At 37.9% G+C, this 27790-nt stretch overlaps 1 protein-coding gene across 1 annotated transcript in view; it reads left to right on the plus strand.

The window, feature by feature from the left end:
- The window catches only part of pard3ba (par-3 family cell polarity regulator beta a), a 240737-nt gene that overhangs the window by 117788 nt on the left and 95159 nt on the right, over positions 1-27790 (plus strand). Inside the window, exons 12-16 of the mRNA XM_057859972.1 lie at positions 1450-1614; positions 3402-3467; positions 18057-18150; positions 25969-26104; positions 26240-26316. Coding sequence (XP_057715955.1) covers positions 1450-1614; positions 3402-3467; positions 18057-18150; positions 25969-26104; positions 26240-26316 — 538 coding nt within the window. The remainder of the gene's footprint in view (positions 1-1449; positions 1615-3401; positions 3468-18056; positions 18151-25968; positions 26105-26239; positions 26317-27790) is intronic.

Raw genomic sequence — 27790 nt, forward strand, 5'->3', positions numbered from 1 at the left:
ATCATGGCTGTCACCCCAGGAGGAACCCTTTTCTGAAGACGCTACACAAGAAAGCCCGTGAACAGTTTGCTGAATACATGTCAACAAAGCACATGGATTACTGGAACCATGTCCTATGGTCTGATGAGACGGGCGGGCTTTCTTGTGTACCGTCTTCAGATAGGTGTTTTGATTCATCTTTGTAATAAAGTATATAATGCTGGCCACTTACTTCATCCCCAGGACACCTGGGCAGCACCATACAGCCATTGTTGTGGAAGCTGCCATAGATGTTCTTCCAAAGGTCCGCGGGGTTAAAGTAGTTGAAGATCTGCTTGTTGCCGTTGGTGTAGGATCAGGTGCCCTCGGGGAGCTCAAGGCTAGCATAGTAGCCAGCATTGTTGGGGTGGCTGTCAACACTGACAGAGTGGAAACATAAAGAGCTTTTTTCGCTGAAAATTCTCTTGAATAGATGCTTAAATCTCTGAATTAAAAAAAAAAAAAAAAAAAAAAAAACGGGCAGTTAGCAGTTGTTGTTTTTTTTTTACATAAATATATCGGATGTGCTGCTAGTTTAGTCACTGGTCGCCGCCTTAGTAAAGAGCTTTTTGCGTTGAAAATTCTTGTGAATAAATGCTTAAATCCTTGAATTCTTTATATATATGGACATAAAACAGTCTCGATTCTTGGTTAAAAGCAAAAAAAAAAAAAAAAAAAGTTTTTTTACGTAAATATGTTGAAGTAGGACGCCAATGCTGTAGCTCCTGTTTTCTCCCATTGATTTTTTTTCACAACGTTTCAAAATGCATGCATGGTACGAAAAATATAATAATTACCTTGAATCCTCGGACAAATCACTCCTGAGATAATCCTTCCTGTTTGTATGCGGTATAGCTTTCGTACCCTTTTAAAAAATCCAAGCTTGAGCTCGCAGCGGGTTCTGTCTTCGCCTGACTAATACTAAACACAGGGGACTTTGGTACAGCCCGCTCTGGTAAGGCGAAGTGTCAGGTAAATAAATTTTTTAAGGCTATGCATCTAATATCCCCTTCTTTGAAGGGGGCGGAGGAGGCGGCATGTTGTTGACATGTATTTTTTTCGGGGCTGTGTGTGAGCGTGCGTGTGTGGTTCAAATCATCAGCCAATTAAATGTGCGTTTGACAGGAGTAAAATGGACCAGCGCATTCAGCAAGTGAAAAGGGGTAAATTTAAATTTGAACATAATGAAAATAATTCACTTCATTATGGTAGGCTCAGTTCTATCCTTACAACATTTGGGAAGACAATCTAAATGACCTTTATAACTGAACTCATTATATCCTGCATATAAGGTTGCTTAAAAGTTGGTGGGGACAATTTGAGTATCCGGAAAAGTTGGTAGTGTTATGTCCTACAAACCTACAAACCTACGCCCTTGAACGTATAGTAGCTTTGACTATGACTTGACCCCCAACTTCCTCGCTCCCGCAGGATGGCCGTCTGAGAGTAAATGACCAGCTGATTGCGATCAACGGCGAAGCGCTGCTGGGACGGTCCAACCATGCCGCCATGGAGACGCTGAGACGCTCGATGTCGTCGGAGGGCAACGTTCGGGGAACCATTCAACTTGTTGTACTGCGATCTTTGAGAGTGGAGGTAACGCAGTTTTGTCCGCACTGTGGAAAGTCATTTTTCATTGGCACTATCAACCAAATATCAACTAGAAAATCATTATTCATTCATTCATTCATTTTCCATGCCGCTTTTCCTCACGAGGGTCGTTTTGATAGTTAATTGGTCGTTCGGAGACAGTAGCCACGTTTACATGCTGACTTTTATTCATACCGATTCAAATCATTCCGAATGGAAATTTCACATCAGCTGTTTACATGTCACTTCATCTATTCCGATCCAGCGTTTACATGTGACTGCCGTTATTCCGAAAGGACGTTTGACAACTGCCGTCTGATATGCGCAGATTAATCAAAACAAAGCGTCACGTTGCAAAACATGGAGATAGATCGTCGGAGTGCTGCTGTTTTAACTTTAACCCACTTGTTGTGTTTGTGGGGTCGTATCCGCTTCTGCTGTTTTGCTCTTTTGCCTTGTAGTAGCCGGTTTTCCACCGGTTTCTAATCTGGTCAACGCTCCGGTCTATTCCGGCTTCGTGTAACCTCTCGTGAACTTTTTAAATAGTTCACTGTTCCTCGTTTTACGCCCGTCTAAGCGAGCAATTATATTCAATTCTTTTAAAGTTTGAATTAAATACAATCTTTCCGCCGGACTCCAATTAGGTGCGCTGTGCTTGGAAGCCATGTTGCAAGTGATGTTACTTACGTCACAAAGTGACGTCACCACGTCAGTACGGAGCGTGTGCAGGAAGAACGCAACCAGACACCATTCCGCTTCCCTGTTTACATGATATAATTTTACTTCTAATCGGTTTGGGAAAAGGAATATTCCACCCCTGTGAATCGGAATGAAATTCCATTCGGTTTGGGCCTGTTCATTCCGAATGAGGTGTTTATATGGAACACATTTATTCGGTTTGAACAAATATTCCGATTGTAATTGGAATATTTGGCTCCATGTAAACATGGCAACTGTTTACCTAAAAATGATCTTTTATTTAAAAATATATATATATTTTTCATTTCGGATTTATAATTTTTTAGTAAACAGTAAACACATTTTATTTATTTTTTTGTTCTTTAAAACTTTTTTATACTATTTTTTTGGGCCACTTAACAATTGTTTTTAAACGAAAAAATTGAATATTATTTTTAAAAATTATTTTAAACCTTTTTTTTTTCCCAATTGTGAAGGAAAAACAAACCGTATATTGTTTCAAATTTTTATTTTTCATTTTTGATTGAATTTGTTTTTAACCAAAAAAACAAAGTGGGAAAAACAGTAAATACCTTAAAAAGTATTAATTTTTAAGTAACAAAAGTAAACTATTTTTCAATTCACTAAAAAAAATCTTTATATAAAAGAATTTGCCTTTATTTTGATAGTCAATAAACATTTTTTTTTAACCAATTATTTTTATTTTTAAAAAGTATAGGGAAACAAATTCTTATGATTAGATGTTTTTATAAGTTCTTTTTTTTTTTTTTATCATGAAACGTGGAAAAAACGGTAAATACATTTAAAAAAAAAAAAAAAACTTTAAATACAAAAAAATGTAGGCATTAACCTTGTTTTTAGCTCGTTATCGTCATGAAAAAAATGCTATATATAAAAAAATATTTTCGTTAAAGTCATCGTTGACAAAAACAACCCTGCTGTGGAGTATGTTTTGGCAGCCTCAGTGGCCCCTTCATTGGCTGAGGCCCCGAGCAACTGCCTGGCTTGACACTCCGCTAGCCCCGCCTCTGAATGCATTTAAATTTGAATTTAGGCTTGAAATTGTTATGAAACCTTCTTTCTTTTCCTTGCAGGGGCAGTCCGACGCAATAAACGCTGCCATTGAACGAGCCACGCATCACCAAGCCTCTACCGATCAGGTACGAGCGGCCGACCTCGGTCCGCCGCCTCTACCTCGTCGCTCGTCCTCCCTCTTACCGTGGAGGGTGACGCGCCCTGCCTACGCCTCCGACAATCGGGCGAGATGCAGTCGTTACACTTTTGGTCTCGCGCACGCTGAATACAGTGAGGAGGCTTATCACGCAACACATAACTTTAATGGAAGCACGCAAGAAAACTGGAACAGGGTGTATAGTTTCCCTGATAGCTCGATTCGCTACACAAACGAGGGCCCTCAGAGTCGCATGGCGGCCTCGCGCGGCAACTTGAAGAGGAACGCGTACACGGAAGACATAAGGGCCATGGCAGGACAGATGTACGGCCGAACGAGTGAGCGCGGATGCTGTGACTCGCCCTCACATTATTATTGGCTCTCTGATGGTCTTTGGTAGCCATGTTTGTGTATCTAGGTGGGTCAGGTGAATGACTTGGATTAGATACCTCTATATCAGGGGTGTCAAATGAGGCATGTGGTAGCACATTCATACTAGGAGTGTGACAATATATCGAAAAGGTGATATATCGCGATAATTTATAGCCCGAAAGGTTATCGATATGCGACCACCAATAATCGATATATCGTTTTTAAAAGGTATCACTGTCAACAACAACAAAAAAAAAGAACAAACCAGCTGCTAGCAAAATCTTCCATTACGATAATGTATACATTAGCTCACTGGCTGCCATAAACGGCGCGAGACGTCCAATTAATTTTGACTGGTTTGGACGTCTAGCGCCGTCAATGGCACTGAAAAAGGGGCATTCACAGCCAGTCTTTTGTGGGCATTCATAGGTCACTTCCTGTTAATTTTAAGGCATTGACCTGTTCTTTACAAAATAAAACAATCACCAGGATCACCGTAAGAGTTTTTCCTCTTCCAGAGGGGCCACAAGGGGAAGATCAGACACTCAGATTCGCCTTCAAGCTACAAACATTGCAGAACACTTAAAAAAGTAAATTTACCAAAATAAAAGCATAACCTGAAGTCATGGCGGATTACAAAATAAAATACATTCGGTAGACAGAAAAATTTTAGAAATAAATTAGATTTTGGGTCACTTCCTATTGATTTGGGACATAGACTTCACTATCAGTTGACGGGAAACAGGGCGCGGGGCCGTTCCATAGGGGGCCTATTTTCAAAAACTTAAAATTCAAATATTTTCAAAACTGAAGGCGCAAGTGAGCTAAAACCAAAACCAGCTCCTCCCTTAGGCATTTATGAGTCTCCGTGAGTAGCGGAATCAAAACATTTAAAGTTATTCCCCTAATAAAATCATGTGTAATTATTTTTTATATAGGTATAACAACACTTGACCATAATATTCTCAGATTTTACACTAGATGCTGAAAAATTGGCAAATGCAGGGATAATCACTTAAATTTTCAGGATCGATAACAATATATAACATAAAAGTTTTTGCCCGAAATAGCGACTTACTGTATTTTTTTTTTAATTAGTGCAATTTTGATGCAATTTTCACATCAGAAAGGGGAAGCATTGACTTCATTATCTGTTGGTGGGACACGGGTCTCGAGGCCTATTTTCAACAACTTCAAAATCAATTATTTTGAAAACCAAAGCTGCTAGCGACCTAAAACTACATTAGCACTTCCCTTAAGCATACAGTGGGGAGAACATTTGATACACTGCCGATTTTGCTGGTTTTCCCACATGCAAGCCATGTAGAGGTATGTAATTTGTATCTTAAGTTCTCTTCAACTGTGAGGGACGGAATCTAATAAAAAAATCCAGAAAATCACATTGTATAATTTTTAAATAATACATTTGTATTTAACTGCATGAAATAAGTATTTGATACATTACCAACTAGTAAATATTTCAGCTCTTAGCTCTTTTTTAAAAAACCCTCCTGTTCTCCACTCATTACCGTAAGTAACTGCACCTGTTTGAACTTGTTACCTGTATAAAAGACACCTGTTCACATGCTCAAACAAACAAACTCCAACCTCTCCACAATGGCCAAGACCAAAGAGCTGTGTAAGGACATCAGGGATAAAATAATAGACCTGCACAAGGCTTGGATGGGCTACAAGAAAATAAGCAAGCAGCTTGGTGAGAAGGTAACAACTGTTGGAGCGATTATTAGAAAATGGAAGAAGTTCAAGTTGACGGTCAATCTGCCTCGTTCTGGGGCTCCATGCTAGGTCTCACCTCGTGGGGCATCACTGATCATGAGGAAGGTGAGGGATCAGCCCAGAACTACACTGCAGGACCTGGTCAATGACCTGAAGAGAGCTGGAACCACAGTCTCGAAGAAAACCATCGGAAACACATTACGCCGTCATGGATTAAAATCCTACAGCGCACGCAAGGTCCCGCTGCTGAAGCCAGTGCATGTCCAGACACGTCGGAAGTTTGCCACTGACCATCTGGATGATCCAGAGGAGCAATGGGAGAAGGTCATGTGGTCGGATGAGACCAAAATTGAACTTTTTGGTCTAAACTCGGTTCGTCGTGTTTGGAGGAAAAAGAAGGATGAGTACAACCCCAAGAACACCATCCCAACCATGAAACATGGAGGAGGAAACATCATTTTTTGGGGCTGTTTCTCTGCCAAGGGTACAGACGACTGCACCGTATTGAGGGGAGGATGGATGGGGCTATGTATCGCCAGATCTTGGCTGACAACCTCCTTCCTTCAGTGAGAACCCTGAAGATGGGTCATGGCTGGGTCTTCCAGCATGACAACGACCCAAAGCACACATCCAAGGCAACTAAAGAGTGGCTCCGTAAGAAGCATCTTAAGGGCCTGGAGTGGCCTAGCCAGTCACAAGATCTGAACCCGATAGAACATCTATGGAGGGAACTGAAAGTCCGTGTTGCCCGGCAGCAGCCCCAAAACCTGAAGGCTCTGGAGAAGATCTGCATGGAGGAGTGGGCCAAAATCCCTGCTGCAGTGTGTGCAAACCTTATCAAGGACTACAGGAAACGTTGGGTATCTGTAATAGCAAACAAAGGTTTCTGTACCAAATAGTAAGTTCGATTTTTGTGATATATCAAATACTTATTTCATGCAATTAAATGCAAATTATTTAAAAATCATACAACGTGATTTTCTGTTTTTTTTTTTTGTATTAGATTCCGTCCCTCACAGTTGAAGAGAACTTATGATACAAATTACAGACCTCTACAGGCTTTGTAAGTGGGAAAACCAGCAAAATCGGCAGTGAATCAAATACTTGTTCTCCCCACTGTATATGAGTCTTCGTGAGCAGCTGCATCAAAAAATTCAAAGTTGTTCCCTAATAAAATCCAGATTATTTTATTTTTAAACAAGTATAAAAACATTTAAAATGGCTATAAATTTCTCAAATGTTACGCTAGATGCACAAAAATCACCAAATGCAGCGATAATCGCCTATATTTTCAGGATCAAAAGCGATATTTAACATACTGTAGATTTTAGTAGTTTCTGCCAGAAACTTTTTTTTTTATTTAGTGCAAGTTTTCAATGGCTAATAAATCACACAATTTCCCTATCAGAAACTTGAGGAAAAAGTGCAGAATCATCTTAGTCATTTTACTCAACAAAAGCAAAATTTGCAAAATTTTTCTATATACAATCACAACTTATTTAGGTGGAATTCCGCTATTGTGTAGAGATACAAAATCCAACATGGAGGCCGTCACGAAACAAAGAGCTTTTTTAAGTTGAAAATTTTAATAAACAAATGCTTAAATCGAGGAATTTCTATAGATATGAATGTAAAACACTCCAGACTCTTGGTTAAAAGCAAAAAAAAAAAAAAAAAAAAAGGGCATATATTCATTTTACGTAAATATTTCAAGCTAAAGTTACACTATTTTGTTCCCATCATTTAATTTTTTTCACGTTTCAAAGTGCACGCATGGTGCTATTTTTTTATAATAATTATCTTAAATCCTCTCGAGACACCCCTGCCTGCTTGTATGCACTAAAACGTTTCCACCTAAAGTCGGTGTTAAAACGCAGCGTGTTTGAGTTTATCGCAGCGAAAGCCGCCATGACGCTCTCCCTGGCCCGGCCCCCTACAGGAAGCCGTGGCGCAAAGTCTGTAGGAGCTGTCTCGTCAACTGGTAGTGGAGTCTTTGTTTTGGGCCATTCTTGAGTCACCATCTTTTCAGTGATGCAAAATCAACAGGAGGCGACCTGTAAATTCCCCCAAATAAAAATAACAATTACATTTAAAAAGTTTTTCATTTTATTGTTTTCATTAATAACAGATGTCATTTTTCTTGTTAAATTTAAACTGACAAAGGAAATTAAACGAAAACTGTTTAAAAAATAAAAAATGGACATATAAGGATATTTAATAAGAACTCATTCATTGCCATAGCTCACATTTGTTTCTCTGTCCGTCCCAGTCCAAACAGATTGGATGACTAATCTGTTAATGGCAGCTAATAAGCACCTTATAATGGGTTAATTGTACATGTCTTGGCTCTAATTTTTTTCTCCTCAGCTTCGTTGGTAAATACACTGAACATTTATTTACTATTCTCCTTTCCTCCTGTTGAAATGCATGGAAACTTCTCTGTTTATTTTCCTCTTTATTTTGAGTGAAGTTCAAGCTTTTTGCTGCTTCTGAATGTACTTGCTCTGCTTTCTATTCCTCCTTCCTGATGTTCCTCTTTTAATAAAAGGTATTTCAAAGCCTCCTGCATGCTGGCTTGTTTACTGTCTTTTCCCCTCACTTCCTCTCGGAATGCACGCCACTAAGACCGTTTACTAAGATCCCAGTCAGTCACCTGTCCGTTTTAGCAGATTGCTATGGTGAGAAGATGAAGTGATGCTTAAGCTTTTAACTGAAAACAAGCAAGCAAGCAAACAGACAAAAACATTTTTTTTAAATGACCTAATAACAGGAAATAGTCTAGTATGTCTTTATTTTTAATTTGTAAAATGTATTTGCTTGTTTTTATTTTCATTCAAAAGCAAAACCCCCCAAAAATATTGTTCTTTGTATTTTGCACAATCTTAAAGAAATTAATAGATAAAAGAAAAATAATAACTCTAAATATTCTTTTTTTTTTGTTTTGTTTTGTTTTTTAAATAAAGGAAATGTGACGGTAAATATTCTCAAATTATATATAACATTTTTTATTTGATATATAAAAAGTATAACATATAAGGGGAAAATTCTCTTGGAATTTTTAAAATTTGCTATTTTTGAACATTTTAAATGAAAAGGTAACAAAACTTTAAATATTTTCCTGATTATTTTTAATATGTTTCCTTTTATTTTTTTCAAAATGTAGTATACTATATATATACATATATATACATATATGTATGTATATATATATATATATATATATATATGTATATGAATATATATATGAATATGAAATGTAAGAGAAAAAAATGGGGGAGGGGATTTTTAAAGGTCACACAAGTGTAAATATTTCCCCTTTTTTTTAAACAGTTTAATTTTATATGAAAAAGCATAAAATATAAGAGGAAATATATTGTCTTTGAGGTTTTTCAAATTTGCCATTTTTGAAAATGACAAGGAAAAAACGAAATATTTTGCTTATTTTTTTTAACACAATTTTTAAATTTTATGTGTCTGAAAATATAAAACTCAAGAGGGGGAAAAAATCACTGGGTTTTTGAGTTTTTTTTTTACTTTTCAATATTAATGAAAAGGAACAAAACAATGTTTTCCTTATCTATTTAACACTTTGTATTTAGAAAATAAACAACAAAAAATCCTCTTTTTTTGTATGTTTTAATGTTTCAATATTAGAACAGGGACAAAACTGTAAATATAGATATTTTTGTTGGTTCTGGGGCAATAATGGGTCACTTCCTGTCTATTTTGGGTCATTCCAGGTCATTTTCTTTCACGTTCATTGGCCACTCGTTGATATTGGGGCATTTCTACATCAGTTCCTTTTGATTTGAGGGAAAAACACAGCACATATGCTAAGAAGGGTAATTTTTAAGGATGTCCCGATCGCATATTTTTGCGTCCGGGTCATCTGATTTCGAGAACAAATTAACATTGCGATATACAGGTAGTTCACAATTTTCTGGAGTTCCGTTCCTACACTCCTGAGACAATCCTTCCTGTTTGTATGTGGTACAGCTTTCATACTTTTTCAACCAAAATCCGGTGTTAGATCGCTGCGTTCGTGTGTTTGAGAATAACTCCTCTTGATGCTGGTTGTGGGCAGGCCCCCTACTTGAAGGCGTGGCGCAGTGTCCTAGGGATGTGACCCGTCAATATCATTATGAAGTCAATGTATCACGTTTATCACTCTACATAACATTTGTATAATTCATCTTCTGAACCACTTCTCCTCATGACGGTCGCGGGGGTGCTGGAGTTGATCACAGCCAACTTCAGGCAGAAGGCTGGGTACACCCTGAACAGGTTGCCAGCAGCAGGGCACATATAGACACTTATACACACATAGACAATTTGGAGTGTTCAGTCAGCATCCCATGCACATTTTTGGGGTTGTGGGAGGAACCAGGAGAAAGCACATGCAGGCACGGGAAGAACATGCAAACTTCAAACAGGAAGCTCGAAGCCGGGATTGAAGCCATGATTCCAGAACTGTGAGGTGGAAGGGGTCGCCATTGTCTCACCTTCATAATGCGAATTATCTATAAACAGGAATAACATAGAAAAATGCTCGTATGAATTAAATGCTTCATTGAGTGAGTCCACTCCAATTCGCTCACACTTTGACGCCCACGCTGCGGAGAACAGCCTCTCACTTACACAATGGGTTGTGCTGAGTTGTCACAGCACTCTTATGACTGGGATGCAAGTTAAACGATGATTTGGGTCTTTGATCGTAGAGCTACTGAAGCTTCTCTGGCAAGATCAAATCTATAAACCCGTCAATCATCGTCAACTTTAGGTACCAAACGACAGCTGCACTGGTGACCAAGAAAAGCAGTTTTGTTGCACTGCTTAGCAGGAGGGAGGGTGAGAATATGGACAAGCATAAGCAGAAGAACAAGTATATTTGTTTTTAAATTAAAAACACAACCCTTTTACCCAATTCCGATCCTCTGAAAAACGGAGCGATCGAATCGTGACATCCCTACAAATTTTATCTACGTGGAGCTTTGTATCCCACAATAATGGCAGCAAATGTTTGGAAATGATGACCGTTGGCCTGAAAAGCTGCTTTCTGCGCAGGGCTGGGCATCCTTGAGCCTATTGTGCGCCGCTCTTCTCTTTCTGCATTGTGCTGGGATTAAGACAGACTGCAAAAGCGATGTGTCTGCTTGGCCTCGGGCTTTGTGTTTGCGGGGCGCACGCAAGCAATGATTCATGTGACGAATTTGCCAGCGATCTGAAAAGTGATTGACAGCAGGTACAGTCCTTAGTAATGATACCCTTGGGACCCTCAGTAGAGAAAAAGCTTTCATTATTAGACGGAATTGTCTTCACGTCTTTTTGACAGCCGCATTTCTATTAGCCGGGGAGAGGCTGACTTAATCTGCTGTCAATCCTCAGTCATCAAAAGGTGGGAGGTTCCATTGTTACAGTGAGAATGGGGGGGGGCATGATTATTATCTTGACAAGGAGCATATTCGGTGTGTGGGAGTGGCTCAGCATATCTTTTTTTTATGGTAACTTGAGTTGCTATATTTATTTTCATATTAAGAGTTTCATTTTAAGAGTCAGCATCAATTTTTTGGGGCAATGGGTCGACTGATCAGCTCATACGTAAATGACATTTACTGCTCTGTCACTCTAGGCTTGATATTAGAACTATATGTTGGGCTATAAATGCAATATGATGTTTGTGTATAACAGTATGATTGTTTTCCAAAGCAAAGGCAGATGTTTACAAGTATCTCATTTTGATCAGCTTCCATTATACTTTATGGAGGATGACCAAAGTCAGAACATATTCAGCTTTTTCCCCCCTCAAATGGGGAAAAATAACATTTCATACATTTTTTTTAATTGAGAAAATGAAAGGGCCAAATAAAGGAGAATTAAAAAAAGATTACAAGATTAAAGTTTATTACTGGAACCATGTCCTATGGTCTGATGAGACGGGCGGGCTTTCTTGTGTACCGTCTTGAGAAGAGGCTTCCTCCTGAGGTGACAGCCATGCGCACCAATTTGATGTAGAGTGCGGCGTATGGTCTGAGCACTAACACCTCTTCAATCTCTGCAGCAATGCTGACAGCACTCCTGGAACGAGTCACATGACATTTTGGAGGGTAAATGACAAGCAGTACTCAATTTGGACATTTAGGGATGTAAACACCGTAGTTTCTATGTGGTGTGCTCACTTTTGTTGCCGGGGTTTGGATATTAATGGCTATATTTTGAGTTTTTTTGAGGGGAAAATAAATTAACTCTACTGTGTTATATAAGCTGCACACAGCTTACTTTTCATTGTGTTAAAGTGTCATTTTGTCAGCGTTGTCCCATGAAAAGATATACTATCTCCAGAAATGCGAGGGGTGTACTCACGTTTGTGATGCACTGTATAAGTACCTTAGCTGGGAGCTACAGCGACGCATCAGTATAAAGCTATCTATTGATTAAATTGTAGATGAGCCAAAAGGTATAGGATTTTCTAATTCATGAAGTAGATTCTAAAATATAGACTCAGGAGATGCACCGTTTTGCTATTACGTCACTTACGTTGTATGTAGCTAAGAGCTACAATGAAGTGTTGGTGACCTAATAATCATTCTATTGATAATGATTCGACGTAGATGAGGCAAAATATGAAAATTTTCTTTTCCTTACTTGTAAAACCGATTTTAAAACACAAGATGCTTTCAATATTGTGGATTTTAACAGAGGTGAAGTGCTATGTAAAGTAGCAGTTTATTCAGCTACATTAGTCGTAACAGTTCGACTTTTTTTCACGTAGTAATTGTTAGAGAAAAGAAGTCATACTATTACTACAAGGGGAAAAAAAGTCGAACTGTTACTACTACCACTATTTGGCCCTAATCCTCCATCGTATGCATACACATTTGGACCAATATTTAGACTTTTTTTACATAAAGATTTTTTTGTATTGACAGAAGAAACCATTTTTTTTCTCTATCCATTTCTTTGTCATTGAGTACGGAAGCACAGAGCTGCCAATGTTAGTTTGCCAATACGTTGAAAGGAGGTTGGCATTACATTAAAATGAAGTTTGCACTAGGTTTAAACGATGTTATCGATACGTTAAAATGAGATGTTAAAACGAGGTTAGCAATTGGTTGAAACAAGTGTTCAATAGGTTGAAATGAGTTGTTAATACTGTATGTTAAAACGAAAAAGCTCTGGAAGAAATGTTTCCCTAACACTGGCAGCTCTGCACTTCCGTAATTGAGGACTACCAAAATCAGATATGTTTTTTAAAAGATTATATATATAAAAAAAAAATATTTCTAAAAACATACTCATAGACTTCATAATGTAATTGACGGGACACGTGGTGTGGGGCCGTTAAATTGGGGGCCTGCATTGTTGGCAAGGCCGTCACAGCTGACCGAGTGGAATCACAGACAAATAGCTTTTTACGTTGAATTTCTTGAGAATAAATGCTTAAATCCCTGAATTCTTTATAGATATGGACGTAAAACACTCTCCATTCTTGGTTAAAAGCAAAAAAAAAAAAAACGTGCACGTAGCATTTATTTTACGTAAATATGTCGACTGTGCGGCTCGTCTTTAAGCTCACTGTGGCGCCACCTTACCACAGGAAAGCGCTTTTTACATTTAAAATTCTTGTGAATAAATGCTTAAATCTGTGAATTCTTTATAGCTATGGACGTAAAACTGTCTCGATTCTTGGTTGAAAGCAAAAAAAAAAAAGAAACGTGCAGCTAGCATTTATTTTCACGTAAATATGTTAATACATAAATATGTTGAATGTGCGACTCGTCTTTAAGTTAACTGTGGCACCACCTTACTACAACAAAAAGCTTTTTACGTTGAAATGCTCGTGAATAAATGCTTAAATCCCTGAATTCTCAATATATATATATTCTTTATCATGCTAGTCAGTAAGCAAATTTGCGGCCGCCATATCACAAAGAACTTTTTCCACTGAAAATTCTTGTGAATAAATGCTTAAATCCCTGTATTCTTTATAGATATGGACGATATCAGTCTTGATTCTTGGTTAAAAGCGGGGAAAAAAAAAAAAAAACGTGCAGTTACCATTTATTTTATATAAATATTGCGAACTATGATGCTTGTCAGTAAGCAAATTAGCGGCCGCCATATCGCAGACAAAGAGCTTTTTCTGTTGAAAATTTTTGTGAAAAAAAAGCTTAAATCCCTGAATTCTTAATAGGTGTGGACGTAAAACAGTCTCCATTTTTGGTTAAAAGCAAAAAAAAAAAAAAAAAAGTGTACGTAGCATTTATTTTACGTAAATATTGCGAACTATGATGCCAATGCCTTTGCGGCTAATTTCTCTATTTGTTTCAGCACGTTTCAAAATGCATGCCGGTACGAAAAATATAATTACCTTGAATCCTTTAACAAATCACTTCTGAGACAATCCTTCCTGTTTGTATGTTGTACAGCTTTCGTACTTTTTGAACCGAGATCCACCGTTAGTTCGCTGCATGCGTTTGTGCAAAGCTCCTCTTGATGTGGGTGGCCCCCTGCTTGAAGGAGTTGCGCAGTGCATGGCCGAGTTGACCCGTCAATAATAATGATGATGTCTATGACATACTGTATATACAGTTGTGGTCAAAAGTTTACATGCACTTGTGAAGAACATAATGTCATGGCTCTCTTGAGTTTCCAGTTATTTCTACAACTCTGATTTTTCTTTGATAGAGTGATTGGAACAGATACTTCTTTGTCACAAAAAACATTCATGAAGTTTGTTTCTTTTATGACTTTATTATGGGTGAACAGAAAAAAGTGATCAAATCTGCTGGGTCAAAAATATACATACAGCAGCGCTAATATTTGGTAACATGTCCCTTGGCCATTTTCACTTCAATTAGGCACTTTTGGTAGCCATCCACAAGCTTCTGGCAAGCTTCTGGTTGAGTCTTTGACCACTCCTCTTGACAGAATTGGTGCAGTTCAGTTAAATTTGATGGCTTTCTGACATGGACTTGTTTCTTCAGCATTGTCCACAAGTTCTCAATGGGGTTTAAGTCAGGACTTTGAGAAGGCCATTCGAAAACCTTAATTCTAGCCTGATTTAGCCATTCCATTACCACTTTTGATGTGTGTTTGGGGTCATTGTCCTGTTGGAACACCCAACTGCGCCCAAGACCCAATCTTCGGGCTGATGACGTTAGGTTATCTTGAAGAATTTGAAGGTAATCCTCCTTCTTCATTATCCCATTTACTCTCTGTAAACCACCAGTTCCATTGGCAGCAAAACAGCCCTACAGCATAATACTACCACCACCGTGCTTGACGGTAGGCATGGTGTACTTGGGGTTAAAGGCCTCACCTTTTCTCCTCCAAACATATTGCTGGGCATTGTGGCCAAACAGCTTGGTTTTTGTTTCGTCTGACCACAGAACTTTCCTCCAGAAGGTCTTATCTTTGTCCATGTGATCAGCAGCAAACTTCAGTCGAGCCTTAAGGTGCAGCTTTTGGAGCAAGGGCTTCCTTCTTGCACGGCAGCCTCTCAGTCCATGGAGATGCAAAACACGCTTGACTGTGGACACTGACACCTGTGTTCCAGCAGCTTCTAATTCTTGGCAGATCTGCTTTTTGGTGATTCTCGGTTGAATATTCACCCTCCTGACCAATTTTCTCTCAGCAGCAGGTGATAGGTTGCGTTTTCTTCCTGATCGTGGCAGTGACAAAACAGTGCCATGCACTTTATACTTACAAACAATTGTTTGCACTGTTGCTCTTGGGACCTGCAGCTGCTTTGAAATGGCTCCAAGTGACTTTCCTGACTTGTTCAAGTCAATGATTGTTCAAGTCAATAATCACTCACAAGAAATTGCTAATTCGTGTTGCTGTATGTATATTTTTGACCCAGCAGATTTGATCACTTTTTCTGTTAACCCATAATAAAGTCATAAAAGAACCAAACTTCATGAATGTTTTTTGTGACAAAGAAGTATCTGTTCCAATCACTCTATCGGAGAAAAATCAGAGTTGTAGAAATAAATGGAAACTCAAGAGAGCCATGACATTATGTTCTTCACAAGTGTATGTAAACTTTTGACCACAACTGTATACAGTACAGGCCAAATGTTTGTCTCATTCATTGCAACACAAATGAAGTCTCAACCCCATGGATCAAGCAATAAATTCCACTAAACAACCCTGAAAAAGGCACGTTGGGCAAAAAAGTAAACAGAGCACAGGGTGGCTACTTTCAAGATAATAGAATATACTACATGTTTTTAGTTATTTTTAGGGCCGTCAAACGATTAAAATTTTTAATCGAGTTAATCACAGCTTAAAAATTAATTAATCGTAATTAATTGCAATTCAAACCATCTCTAAAACATGCCATATATTTCTGTAAATTATTGTTGGAATGGAAAGATAAGACACAAGACAGATATATACATTCAACATACTGTGCATAAGTACTGTAGTTGTTTATTATAACAATAAATCCACAAGATGGCATTAACATTATTAACATTCTTTCTGTTAAAGAGATCCACGGATAGAAAGACTTGTAGTTCTTAAAAGATAAGTGTTAGTACAAGTTATACTGATTTTATATTAAAACCCCTCTTAATGTTTTCGTTTTAATAAAATTTGGAAAACTTTCTATCAAAAAATAAACTAGTAGCTCGCCATTGTTGATGTCGTCGAGCGGTCAAGTCACATGGGCTCCCTGCCGTTCTTCCACAGTGTCTTTATGTAAGGTAGTAATTGAAATACACCACAAGGTGTTAATGGCGAGTTTTAAATTACTTAGAAATCAAGCCAAGGAGTGTCTTTTGTCCCTTGACGGACGCCGTAGTTCCCTGTTTACTGGTCCATCCACAGTCATTTGAGTGCTGGCTTCACAATGTACAAGACCTGATAGTTTGTACATTGTGACTAAATATTGCCATCCAGTGTACTTGAGCTAAATGAAATCTTTGAATAGAGTTTGACCCAAGTCTGAGAGAGTTTTATGTGTATTTTGCAAAGCTATTTTGACTGGGAATGCCAGCTCTCGTTGCTTTGAGCGCTTTTCTTTTTGTGAACATGTTTTTTGAGAGATAGGAATATTATTTTTGTTGTGCTTTCACTAAATGATACTTATGTTGTGAAGAAGTTGCCGAAGTTTATGCCAATAAACGGCGTGGTCCAATGTACGCCTGTGTCTACTCACCTTTCTCTGCCTCTTGGGTCTCAATGTGCAAAAAACGGCACCATTGTAATCTGATTGAGGCAATGCATGAGTGGGTCATTTCGCGCATGCGTTAAATGTGTCAAATATTTTAACGTGATTGATTAAAAAAAATTAATTACCGCCCGTTAACGCGATAAATTTGACAGCACTAGTTATTTCACCCTTTCATTTCTTTTGCTAAGTACATAATTCCACACGTGTTCATTCATAGTTTTAATACCCGCAGTGAGAGTTTATGATGTAAAATAGTCATGAAAATAAAATGCACGAATGAGAAGGTGTGTCCAAAATTTTGGCCTGTAGTGTGTACACAGTTTTGTCTGAGGAGACAAATAAAAGGGAGGCTACCAGGATAAAAGGACACTCAAGAATAAACATTGGCCCGGCTTTCACTAGCTGGCGTGACCCCCCACCCCCCTTTCAACCGAACTCGTAGTGGAGGGGGGGGGGGGTGACGGTGGGGATATACGGTGCAAAATCAAACATTTATTTTCAACATCTTAATAGATCATTGCATCGACTTCCGTCTTTATAATAAATGAGGAAAGAGGGAAGTGACGTTTGGCGTTAAGCAGTCTGCACATTTGGTGTTATGTGTTGCAGGGTTCTTGCCACCCTCCTCAGAGTTGATTAGTTCGGGAGAAAGCGATACAGAGCCCCTCAAGATATAAAAGCGGTGTCATTCAACTAGTTGTCAGTCGACATATTATCACAGATTTTCTGAAAATATAAAAGTTACCTAGTCCTGCTTCAAATCAGGAAGCTGTATTAACATATTTTTTGAAGGAAATAGTCATCCATTTTGTCTTGATTGTTACAACATGCCTACAGAAACTTCAAGTGAAATTGTGAAGGTAATTGCGAAAAAAGTGACTCCATTTAATTAATCGCCTGATTAATCGATTAATCGAAAATAATAATAGTTGCAGACCTACCCCTGGGATCCGCCCTTTTCTCACGCGAATCTCTAGGCATAGCGATCGTGATAAGATGTCCAATCTGTTTTTACTTGAGGGACAAACTGAAGCGAAAATGACCCAAAAACTCTGAATAATTGAAATAAACGCAAATTCCAAGCTCTTTCCCAATTGACGTTATTTGCATATATCCACTCAACAAAAGGAATAAATAGCACCAGTTTAATCCTACAGGGTCATAAAACCTTGTGATGTTTGGCGTCAACATCATCCATTTTTTACAAGTCGATTTTAGTTTGACTGTAACACATATTTTTTGCATGTGAGTCGTTAATACTCGTGTTTTTTTGTGGGGGGGCAAATACAGGAGTTTCAGCGCCACCGGACCAACCGGGGGGCTTCCGGACCTTCAGAGTTCAACGGTCTCAATGACAAATATCAATACGGCAGCGCCGGCAGTGGTGAGTGCACACCATTAACCTCTTTCAAGTGCCATTGGGGCATCTATAGCCGTCAATGGGTATTTTTTTAGGTCACTTCCTGTTGAATTTCGGTTACTTCCTGTTGATTTTAGGTCATTTACAGTTCACTTTGTATTTATTTGGTCACTTTCTATTCATTTTAGGGTATTTACAGGTGACTTCCTGTTCATTATAGGGCATTTACAGGTCCCTTTTTGATTATTTTGAATAACTTTCTGTTGTAGCATTGAAGGAATACAGAATTACAAAAAAGTCGTACTAATACAAAAATACTAAGTATTGAAAATTTAATTACCGCAAACAATTAGAGCAGGGGTCGGGAACCTTTTTGGCTTAGAGAGCCATGAACACCACATATTTTTAAATGTAATTCCGTGAGAGCCATACAATATCTTGAGAGCTAAAAATACAAGTAATGTGTACATTTTATGTAATTTCAACCCCTTTAAAGTACAATAAGTCTCTCAATTCTTTTTAATAACTTTGTTATGTTGTTCCTAACCAATGATGAGTATTTCTTACCATTAATGCGACTTCTGGTGCTGGATGGTTTTGCTGATGGCTTTGTAGTAGCTGCTTACGTCTGTTGACTCATCCAAAGCAAGAGAGAAAAAAGTGCCGCATTTATGATAAGTACGATACTACTCATTTTTTATCCGTTTTGCCTTAAGTTTACGTCCTGATCTCACACACATGCGCATATCGGCCGCTATTTTTGACAGCAAAATACGGCAACCCCACTTGAACAGTGTCTTTGCCTCATCTGCGTTGCCTATGCGATTGATAGATAAACAGACACAACGACATGTATGTTTGCCACTTTCCAACTAAAATTACTGTGAACCGGCTGTCTAGTCGCCGGTGACGGTCGCCGTTTCGAGCGATGCGCTGTCACCAATCTGCACCGGCGATTTCCGTAGCTCGTTCGTTGTCGCTCCTACATCCGGTTCTTCCTTCGGGGAGGTGGCGTAGTGTATAAAAACACATAGACGTGTTGGACGGCTTTTTATCGGAGACTTTATAAACACTAACAATAACCAGTGGGGTACACCCTGCCACTCAACACAGCCCTCCAGCGCAACTATCTCGCTACACTTGTCTCTCTTAGTGTTGTATCGGTCACGAACGATTCGTTCTTTTTGAACGAATTGTTTGGGTGAACGAGACCGAACTAATCACCATCTGCACTGATTCGTTCTATGAAGTTGGTGCTTGTTCACTGCGTGGGAGGGCGTTGAGCAAGCGGCAGCGTCTTCTGACATCACACACGACCAATCAGACGCCAGCCTCATCGCGGGCAGGGGAGGGACCGGAAACAGAATCAGGGCGTATGTCACTCACTTCCACGTGTGGCCAATGAGCAGCCAGCGTGCAGGCAGGGGGGCAAGACTGAGTTTTGTCACTTCCCGTTCAGTGACTCGGTCCTCCGGTTCCTGATCTAGCTTGCTGCTAACTTGACTTTCCAGTAATGAATATGCGATGAACGAATCAAAAAATGAAAGGAAAGCACTTTGTCACATATTTGTTAACGTGGAGCCTATCAAATGCAGCTCAAAAAGACAAAAACACCACACAAATCTAGCGAGCATGGTTTAGTGTACTACTTTTCTCAACAGACTCGCGACTACCTATTACCACATACTATCAAACTTACAGTAATTTAAAACACGGGTAGCTACGAGGCAAGCAAAAGCTGAGCTGCGGTCGCGTGACGGCAATGAAGGGGGCAAAGAACTGTCACTATAAGGAGGCTTCATGGCAGCGATATTTACCTCATATGTGCACAGAAAAAAAATATTTAGTATGATCACCATAATACTGATTTGCAATGAAACGGTATATACATGTCCATTTTTTCCAAGTGTTTTTTTTTTTTTTTTTTTTTCGTGTCAGGTGTTGGTTGGTTTGACAAATCATGTCAATCCGTCCATCGTGTGCTACTCAAGCGCCCCAAAACAACGCACATGGACACGGGAGATGTCGCAATATGTCTACATTTTTCCTAACAGACTAATGAGAGTAGAAAGGCGATATCGTAAAGAGCAAACAATTATTTCTTGTCAGCATTTGACGATCTGAGATGCGGGGACGACAGGGGAGCTGACCTGATTATTTTATTTATTAATACCAGTGCAAAAATTCAAAACGATCACCATAATACTGATTTGCAATGAAACTGTATATACATGTCAATTTTTTCCGAGTGTTTTTTTTTTTTTTTCGTGTCAGAGCGTGTCGGTTGGTTTGACAAATTATGTCAATCCGTCCATCATGCGTTACTCAAGCGCCCCAAAACAACGCACGCAGACACGGGAGATGTCGCAATATGTCTACATTTTTCTTAACAGACTAATGAGGGTAGAAAGGCGACATCGTAAAGAGCAAGCAATCATTTCTCGTCAGCATTTGACGATCTGAGATGCGGGGACGACAGGGGAGTTGACCGGATTATTTTATTTATTAATACCACTGCAAAAATTCAATACGATCATCTTAATACTGATTTGCCATTAAACTGTCAAATATCAAAATGTAGTATTGTCTTTATTTCAGAGCAGCACATTCGACAACTAGCTATTTACATTTATAGTTTTAACAATAGTAACTAAAAATAATAGTGATTAGCATAAAAACAAAAATACAACAGAGCGAGAGGTAAATATGATGTGTTGGGCGTTCCATATTTTGAAATTAAACTTTCGATTTATTTTTATTTTCGTGACAGCAAGCATTGTAAATGTGATCAAGAACATGCTAATGAAAGTCCGTGCGCTCCCGACCCGAACCCCCCGCTCCCCCCACAAAAGGAAAATGTTTAACCGTGTCCTCAATCGAAATACAAGCACGAGCCATGAATTTGAGCCCATAGAACTAGGACAGACGACGCGGAAGTTCTCCCTCGCTTTTGCAGCAGCGGGAGGGAGACGAGGCTGTCTGTGAAAGGAGAATGATATTGCCTGTCACTCATTACTGAAACTACGACGAGCGGTCAATGAGGAGCCTGTGTGCAAGAGAGAGGGAGGGACAAAGAATGTCACTTCCCGTTCAGTTATACTGCGAAGCGGTCTTTGGTGATTCGTTCGGCAACGTCACTTCCCGTTCACTAACCGAACGATTCATTTGGGCGGGGAGGGAGATGAGGGGGGCGAACGATTCGTTGAACGATTCGTTTGAACGAATCTTTTTACTGAACGATCCGGAATGGATTCGTTTACTCAAGTGAACGACAGATCCCGTCACTAGTCTCGCTCTCCCCTTATACTCGCCCACTTCTTCTTCTGCACTAAATTGGCAATGCTGTTCATATTAAAACGGGACAGCGGCCCTTTGGGGATGCCAGTAACAGCGCAAAAGAGTATAATGAAACTTTTTTTTTTTTTTAAATAAAAGATTTGCCTGCAAGCCAGATGCAGCCGTCAAAAGAGCCAGATCTGGCTCGCGAGTCATAGGTTCCCGACCCCTCAATTAGAGAATCATAATATTAGAAATATGTCAAACACAATAATCGTATTAGAAATTAAATTAAAAAAAAAAAAAAAATTCAAAATGCAAAATTTATTTAAAATCAAAAGCAATTTGAGCATTTGTAAAGTAAATAAAAAGGAGGAATCTATCAATACATTTCGCCTTATTTGATTTTAATATTTTTCAAATGTTTTTTTTTCACTTGAAAGTATTTTGTAAATTTTCTATATTTTTCCTTCTTTAATTTAGGATTATTTTTCAAATTTAATTTGCTGAATAGTGTTTTTATTACTATTTTGATTTATGTATCACCACAATGCTTAATTCTTACTTCTATAATATGTATGATAGTTTTATAGATATAAATTCAAAATACACTTTTAATTTTTTCCTATAATAATTTAAAAAGGAGGAATCTATCAATAAATACCACCTTATTTAAGTTTAATAATTTCATTTTTTTTTCACTTGAATGTACATTTTAAATTTGGAATATTTATCTTTTTAATCTTGGAACTACTGTATATATTTTTCTCATTAATTTGCTAGATTTTTTATTACTTGATGTACTTGTGTATTACCACAATGCTTAAAAATATATTTATACATCATATATATCTAGTATCGTATTATTATTCAATCTATAAAATTGAAAAATAAATTTCACTTGTTCTTAAATGAATAAAAAGGAGGAATATATCAAAAAATTCCGCCTTATTTAATTTTAACATTTTCGATTTATTTTTTCATTTGAAAGTATTTTTTTTTCTTAATTTTCTTTATTTTTCTTTTTTTTTTTTTTTTAAATTTAAGATCTATTTTTCTAATTTCATTTGCGAGAGTGTCTTTTTATTATTTGATGTGCTTATGTATTACCACAATGCTTTAAAAAATGCTGTACTTATATATCACACAAATCATAGTGTTATAAATTTATGAAATTGATTAAACAAATTAATTTTTTTTTAGCATTTCTAAAATAAATAAAATGAATCTATCAATAAATTCTGCCATTTAATTTTAATATTTTCAAATGTTTTTTTTTTTTCACTTTAAAATATTTATTTTTTGATCTAGGTTTTTTTTTTTCTATTTAATTTGCGATATTTTGTGTTTTTATTATCATTTTTATATACTTGTGTGTATGTATTATGTATTACCACATTGTTGTGGCAGCAAAGCCCCCCCCAAAAAAAAAAAATACAATCCCTCTCTTCTATGCAATGAGTTTTTGTTCTGGCAGAATTTTTTTTTTCTTTTCATGTGAAAAAAGATCTGACCTTGGAATCATTATGTTGATGTAATTGCCTGATTTGCATAAATTTTTCTGTGCCGTCGAGGAGAAAAATAACAACTCGGAAAAAAAACTGGGATTGATTTGTATTCATTGTTTATTTCCCCATGCTTCCTGCTGTGTGCTGGAGATGATCTTCTCATTGTCTCTTCTTCATCAGATTATGCCAGCAGTTGTGTTAACAGTCATTTTGTACACAGGGGGGTTGAACACGAAAGGCTTTACAACAGGGAAATGACGCTTTTTTTTCCCCCTGCTGAACCGGATTTTTTCATTTATGGAAATGGTGAAAGATGAAAGCCTTAGTGATATTTTTCCATGAAAATGGCGCGTTCGTGTTTTTGTAGCGCGCAGTTGTTTTTTAATCTACGGAAGCTTGAGTTGTTTTCATTTTGTTCATTCTTGATTTTGCTTTTTAAAAAAAAAAAAAAATCTGTCCCAGGTGAATGTTGTACAGTATTTTTTTTACCTGCAACAAAATCCTAGCATGAGGCAAATGTTTAGTGAAAACTAGAAAACTGAAAAATTACATGGGAATGCTTTCATAGTAATCAGTAAACCTGTCGATTTTGGGTCACTTCCTATTGATTTTTGGAGCAATTCCGGATCTTTTTTTTTTTTTTTTTTTTTTTTTTTTTGTCTTTCAGGTTATATTGTGTTCGGATTTTACAGTAGTATGAAAAAGTAAATGAAATTTCTCACATTTCTGCATAAAATCACCATCAAATGTGATCTGATCTTAGTCAAAATCACACAGATGAAGAAAGTGTCTGCTATAACGAAAACCACCCAACCATTTACAGGTTTTTATATTTTTATGACGATAGTATGCAAACAATGACAAAAGGGGTAAAAATAAGTGAACCATCACATTTAATATTTGTGCCCCCTCCTTTGGCAGCAATAACTTCAACCAGACACTTCCTGTAGCTGCAAATCAGTCTGGCACATTGATCAGGACTAATATTGGCCAATTCTTCTCTACAAAGCTGCTGTAGTTCAGTCAGATTCCTGGGATATCCGGCATGAATCGCTGTCTATAGGTCATGCCACAGCATCTCAATAGGGATCAAGTCTGGACTTTGACTTGGCTACTCCAGAACGTGTGTTTTGTTCTTCTGAAACTATTCTAAAGTTGATTAATTTCTGCGTTTTGGATCATTGTCTTGCTGCAGCATCCATCCTCTTTTTAGCTTCAGTTGTCTGACAGACGGCCTCAGGTTTTCCTGCAAAACAATCGTGATAAACCTTTGAATTCATTCCAAGTTGTCCAGGCCCTGAGGCAGCAAAACAGCTCTCTCCACCATGCTTCATGGTGGGGATGAGGTGTTGAAGTTGGTGAGCTGTTCCATTTTTCCTCCATACGTGACGTTGTGTGCTACTCTCAAACAATTCAGCTTTGGTTTCATCAGTCCACAAAATATTTTGCCAAACTTCTGTGGAGTGTCCAAGTGTAGGGCAACAGTGCCAAACTCTGAACATCCAGACTTTTAGCGATGGTTTTGTATCCTATCCCAGCTTTATAAAAATCAACAATACTTGATCGCAGGTCTTCAGACAGCTCTTTTGAACGAGCCATGATGCAGATCAGACAATGCTTCTCATCAAGACATTTTTTTTACCAGGTGTGTGTTTTACAGTGGGCAGGGCAGCTTTAAACCACTCATCAGTCATTGGGCACACGCCTGACTTAATATGTTTGGTGAAATTTGGTTTCATTTGCTCTTTAAGTCTCCTTTGGCAGAGGGTTCACGTACTTATTTTTCCTCCTTCTGTCATTGTTTTCATGCTACCCTCATTAAAATATGAAAACCTATAAATGTTTGGGTGGTTTTAGTTAAAGCAAACACTGTATTTTCATCTGTGTGATTTTGACAAAGATTTGATCACATTTGATGGTGATGTTATGCAGAAATGTGAGAAATTCCAAAAGGTTCAGATACTTTTTCATACCACTGTATCTGTTGTAATTAGGGATGTCCCGATCCGATCACATGATCATAAATCGGGCCGATTGCGCCATTTTTCAGAGGAGCGGACTAAGGTTAAAAGGATCAGGTTTTTAATTTGGAAAACATAGTTGCTTTTGTGCTTCATGCTCGTACAGCCTTTCTCCTGCTAGCTTAGCAGTGCACCAAACCTGTGTTTTTCTTGGTGATTGGTAAAGCAACACTAGGTAACTTTTCAACCTTTATAAAATATTTTCATAACATATGTGACATGTCGACTGACAACTAGTTGAATGTCACCTCTTTTATATCTCAAGAGGGTCAGTATCGCTTTTACCGACACTAATTAACTTTGAGGAGCATGGCAAGAATTTTCTTTTTGTCAAAAATAGTGCCGCAACGATTAATCAATTCAACTAGAGTAATTCGATTAGAAAAAAGATTTGAATTAAATTTTGCTGCTTCGAGTATTCGTTTAATTAAAGTGACATTGTAATGGTCTGTTATGAAAGTGTTTGCATTTAGTTTTATTGATTTGGGTGGCTACACCTCCCTCTAGTGGCAAAAGTGAATATGACACAACTCATTTCACATGGCTGAATCCAGCCGTTCCCTGTTAAGACCAACATAAGCTAAGTTTTTGATTGAGCTAATATTTTTATAATGCATTCGTAATTTAGTTGTAGGTATATTTAGCCTTTTTTTGTGGGAATGTGTTTGACCTTTTGTTAAGAGGATTGTAAAAAAAAATACTAAAATTATTGGCATTTTATAGCATTTAAGCTAGCGGAATTGTGCCATATAAGTTAGCCAAATGTTCTTTTATTGTACTTAGATCCTCATTTATTTATTTTTTTATACCGTCTCAAGCCTATCTCAGGTATTTTAAATGTTTATGTCCCTTATCCGATTACTCAGTTATTCATCGATTAATCTACTACTAAAATAATGGATAGCTGCAGCTCTAGTCAAAAACAAACAAAAAAACCCCCACCAAAACCGATATTATTGTGGGTCTGGCAGCAATTTGTGTTGTTTTTTTAATTTTGACACAATTGTAGCCTAACCTAGTCTAACCTAACCCTTCAGTTGCAAGCACCAACGGCAACAGCGGTCACTACGGCGACACCTACGAGGACACCAAGGACGGCTTCGCCTCGCTGCCTTCCCTGACGAAAGTGGACGAAATGAGTCGAGATCTAGCTCCCGCTCAGTCTCACTACAGGTGCTTTCTTCGTATTTTATGCATGACCAAGATGACAACCCAAATCCAGCAGAACCTTGCTGGATTTGTTGTGTTCTGGAACTGCGCTTGCTGGTGCAGAACGCAATAGATCCTGAACACTTGTGTTTTTTCCAGTGCACTTCCCAAGGATGTTAAAATGGTAAACCACAGGGACTATCTTCGAAATAGAGAATCCAAAAGCATGGACCTGGGTGAGCTAGTCTTTCTGAGATATCTAGATCCCTTTTATTAAGCCCTACCAAAAGGGATCCGCTTCTGCCACTATTTCCTATGACTGTTTACTCTGTTTGTACGTTTGTATGTTTACTACTACTTTTATTAAGGTCACTTCCTCTTTTTTTTTTTTTTACCGGGGGGTTTGGGGGCCAAAATCCTAAACACGAATGGAGACACACTGAAAGTTGACATTTTTTATTTTTGTTTTTTACATTACATACATTAAAGGCTGCAACAACTATTCGATTAAATCGATGAATAAATTTGTTGCCAACGAATTTGATAATTGATTTTTGCCAGCAGCTATGAGCAGTCCTGTTTGGGTCCTTGTTTGTGTGTAACGTGCCATTGATTAGAGCAGGGGCGTCAAACCCGATTCGAAAAAGGGGGTGCAGTGGGTCCTGGTCTTTGTTTCAACAGATACAGCACAGACAGTTCAACCAATGAAATGTTTGCTAAAACAAGCAGCACCTGACTGCAATCAACTACTGATTACACTTTTAAAACACCAGATTGGTGAAAGGCCGTCCTCATGATGGGTTTGAACAAAAACCCCCAGTCACTGTCACCCTTTGAGGACCGGTTTGACACCCCTGGATTAGAGTAAGAGAGAGAAAGTTCACCGCTAGTTTGCTACGCACAGGCTGTGATGCCGAATCAGTAACTTTATGAAGTGTCGAGAGTTAGATTGTCTTTTGTGTCATTGGCTCCATTCCGCCTCTGTCAAAATTGAGTAAATGATGCAAATTTCAACGTTTGTATTCATTGTTGATGAGACGTTACTACTTAGCGTGGAGCGTTAAGATTATTAGCGATTATGCTAATCAGCGACTTAAGTGTCCATTTGTATTGTGTTTTGGAGAAGCATATTGGCACTTGTGTTATTGTTATATAGTAAAGTTGTCTCATTTCTTTTTAAAAAGAAACCACACAAAAATCCATTCATGTAACAGCTTTCAACACAAACTCCCATTCAAACTGTAAATTGTCATATAAGAGAAGTGTGCTTTGAAATTGAATTTGGATTGTATTTAGGAATAACTGTTTGATAAAGAAAACAGATTCATTACAGTCTGCCTCCACCTTATTCGATTTTGTTGTTTAGTTTGTTTAAAGAAAAATGAGTTATTGACACAATTTATATCAACGCAACTTTTTTTTTAATGTGAATGAACAAGACTTTTGTCTGATTTATCTACTGAGAAATACGTTTTATGTTTTACACCCAGTCTATTTTAAAAATTTTTAATTCTTTAAGTTTCATGTATTTAAAATAGCACAGTTGTAGACTACAGTTAAATCAGGAAGTTGTCATTAAATATTATTTTTGAAGGAAATAGTCATCCATTTTAACTTCATCGTTGTTACTTTCAACATGCCTAAAACAAGTTAAATTTTGAAGGTAATTGAAAACCGTGACATTTATCCGATGAATCGTTTCAGGAATTG

Source organism: Corythoichthys intestinalis, chromosome 2 (assembly GCF_030265065.1).
Source record: "Corythoichthys intestinalis isolate RoL2023-P3 chromosome 2, ASM3026506v1, whole genome shotgun sequence".
Lineage (NCBI taxonomy): Eukaryota > Metazoa > Chordata > Actinopteri > Syngnathiformes > Syngnathidae > Corythoichthys > Corythoichthys intestinalis.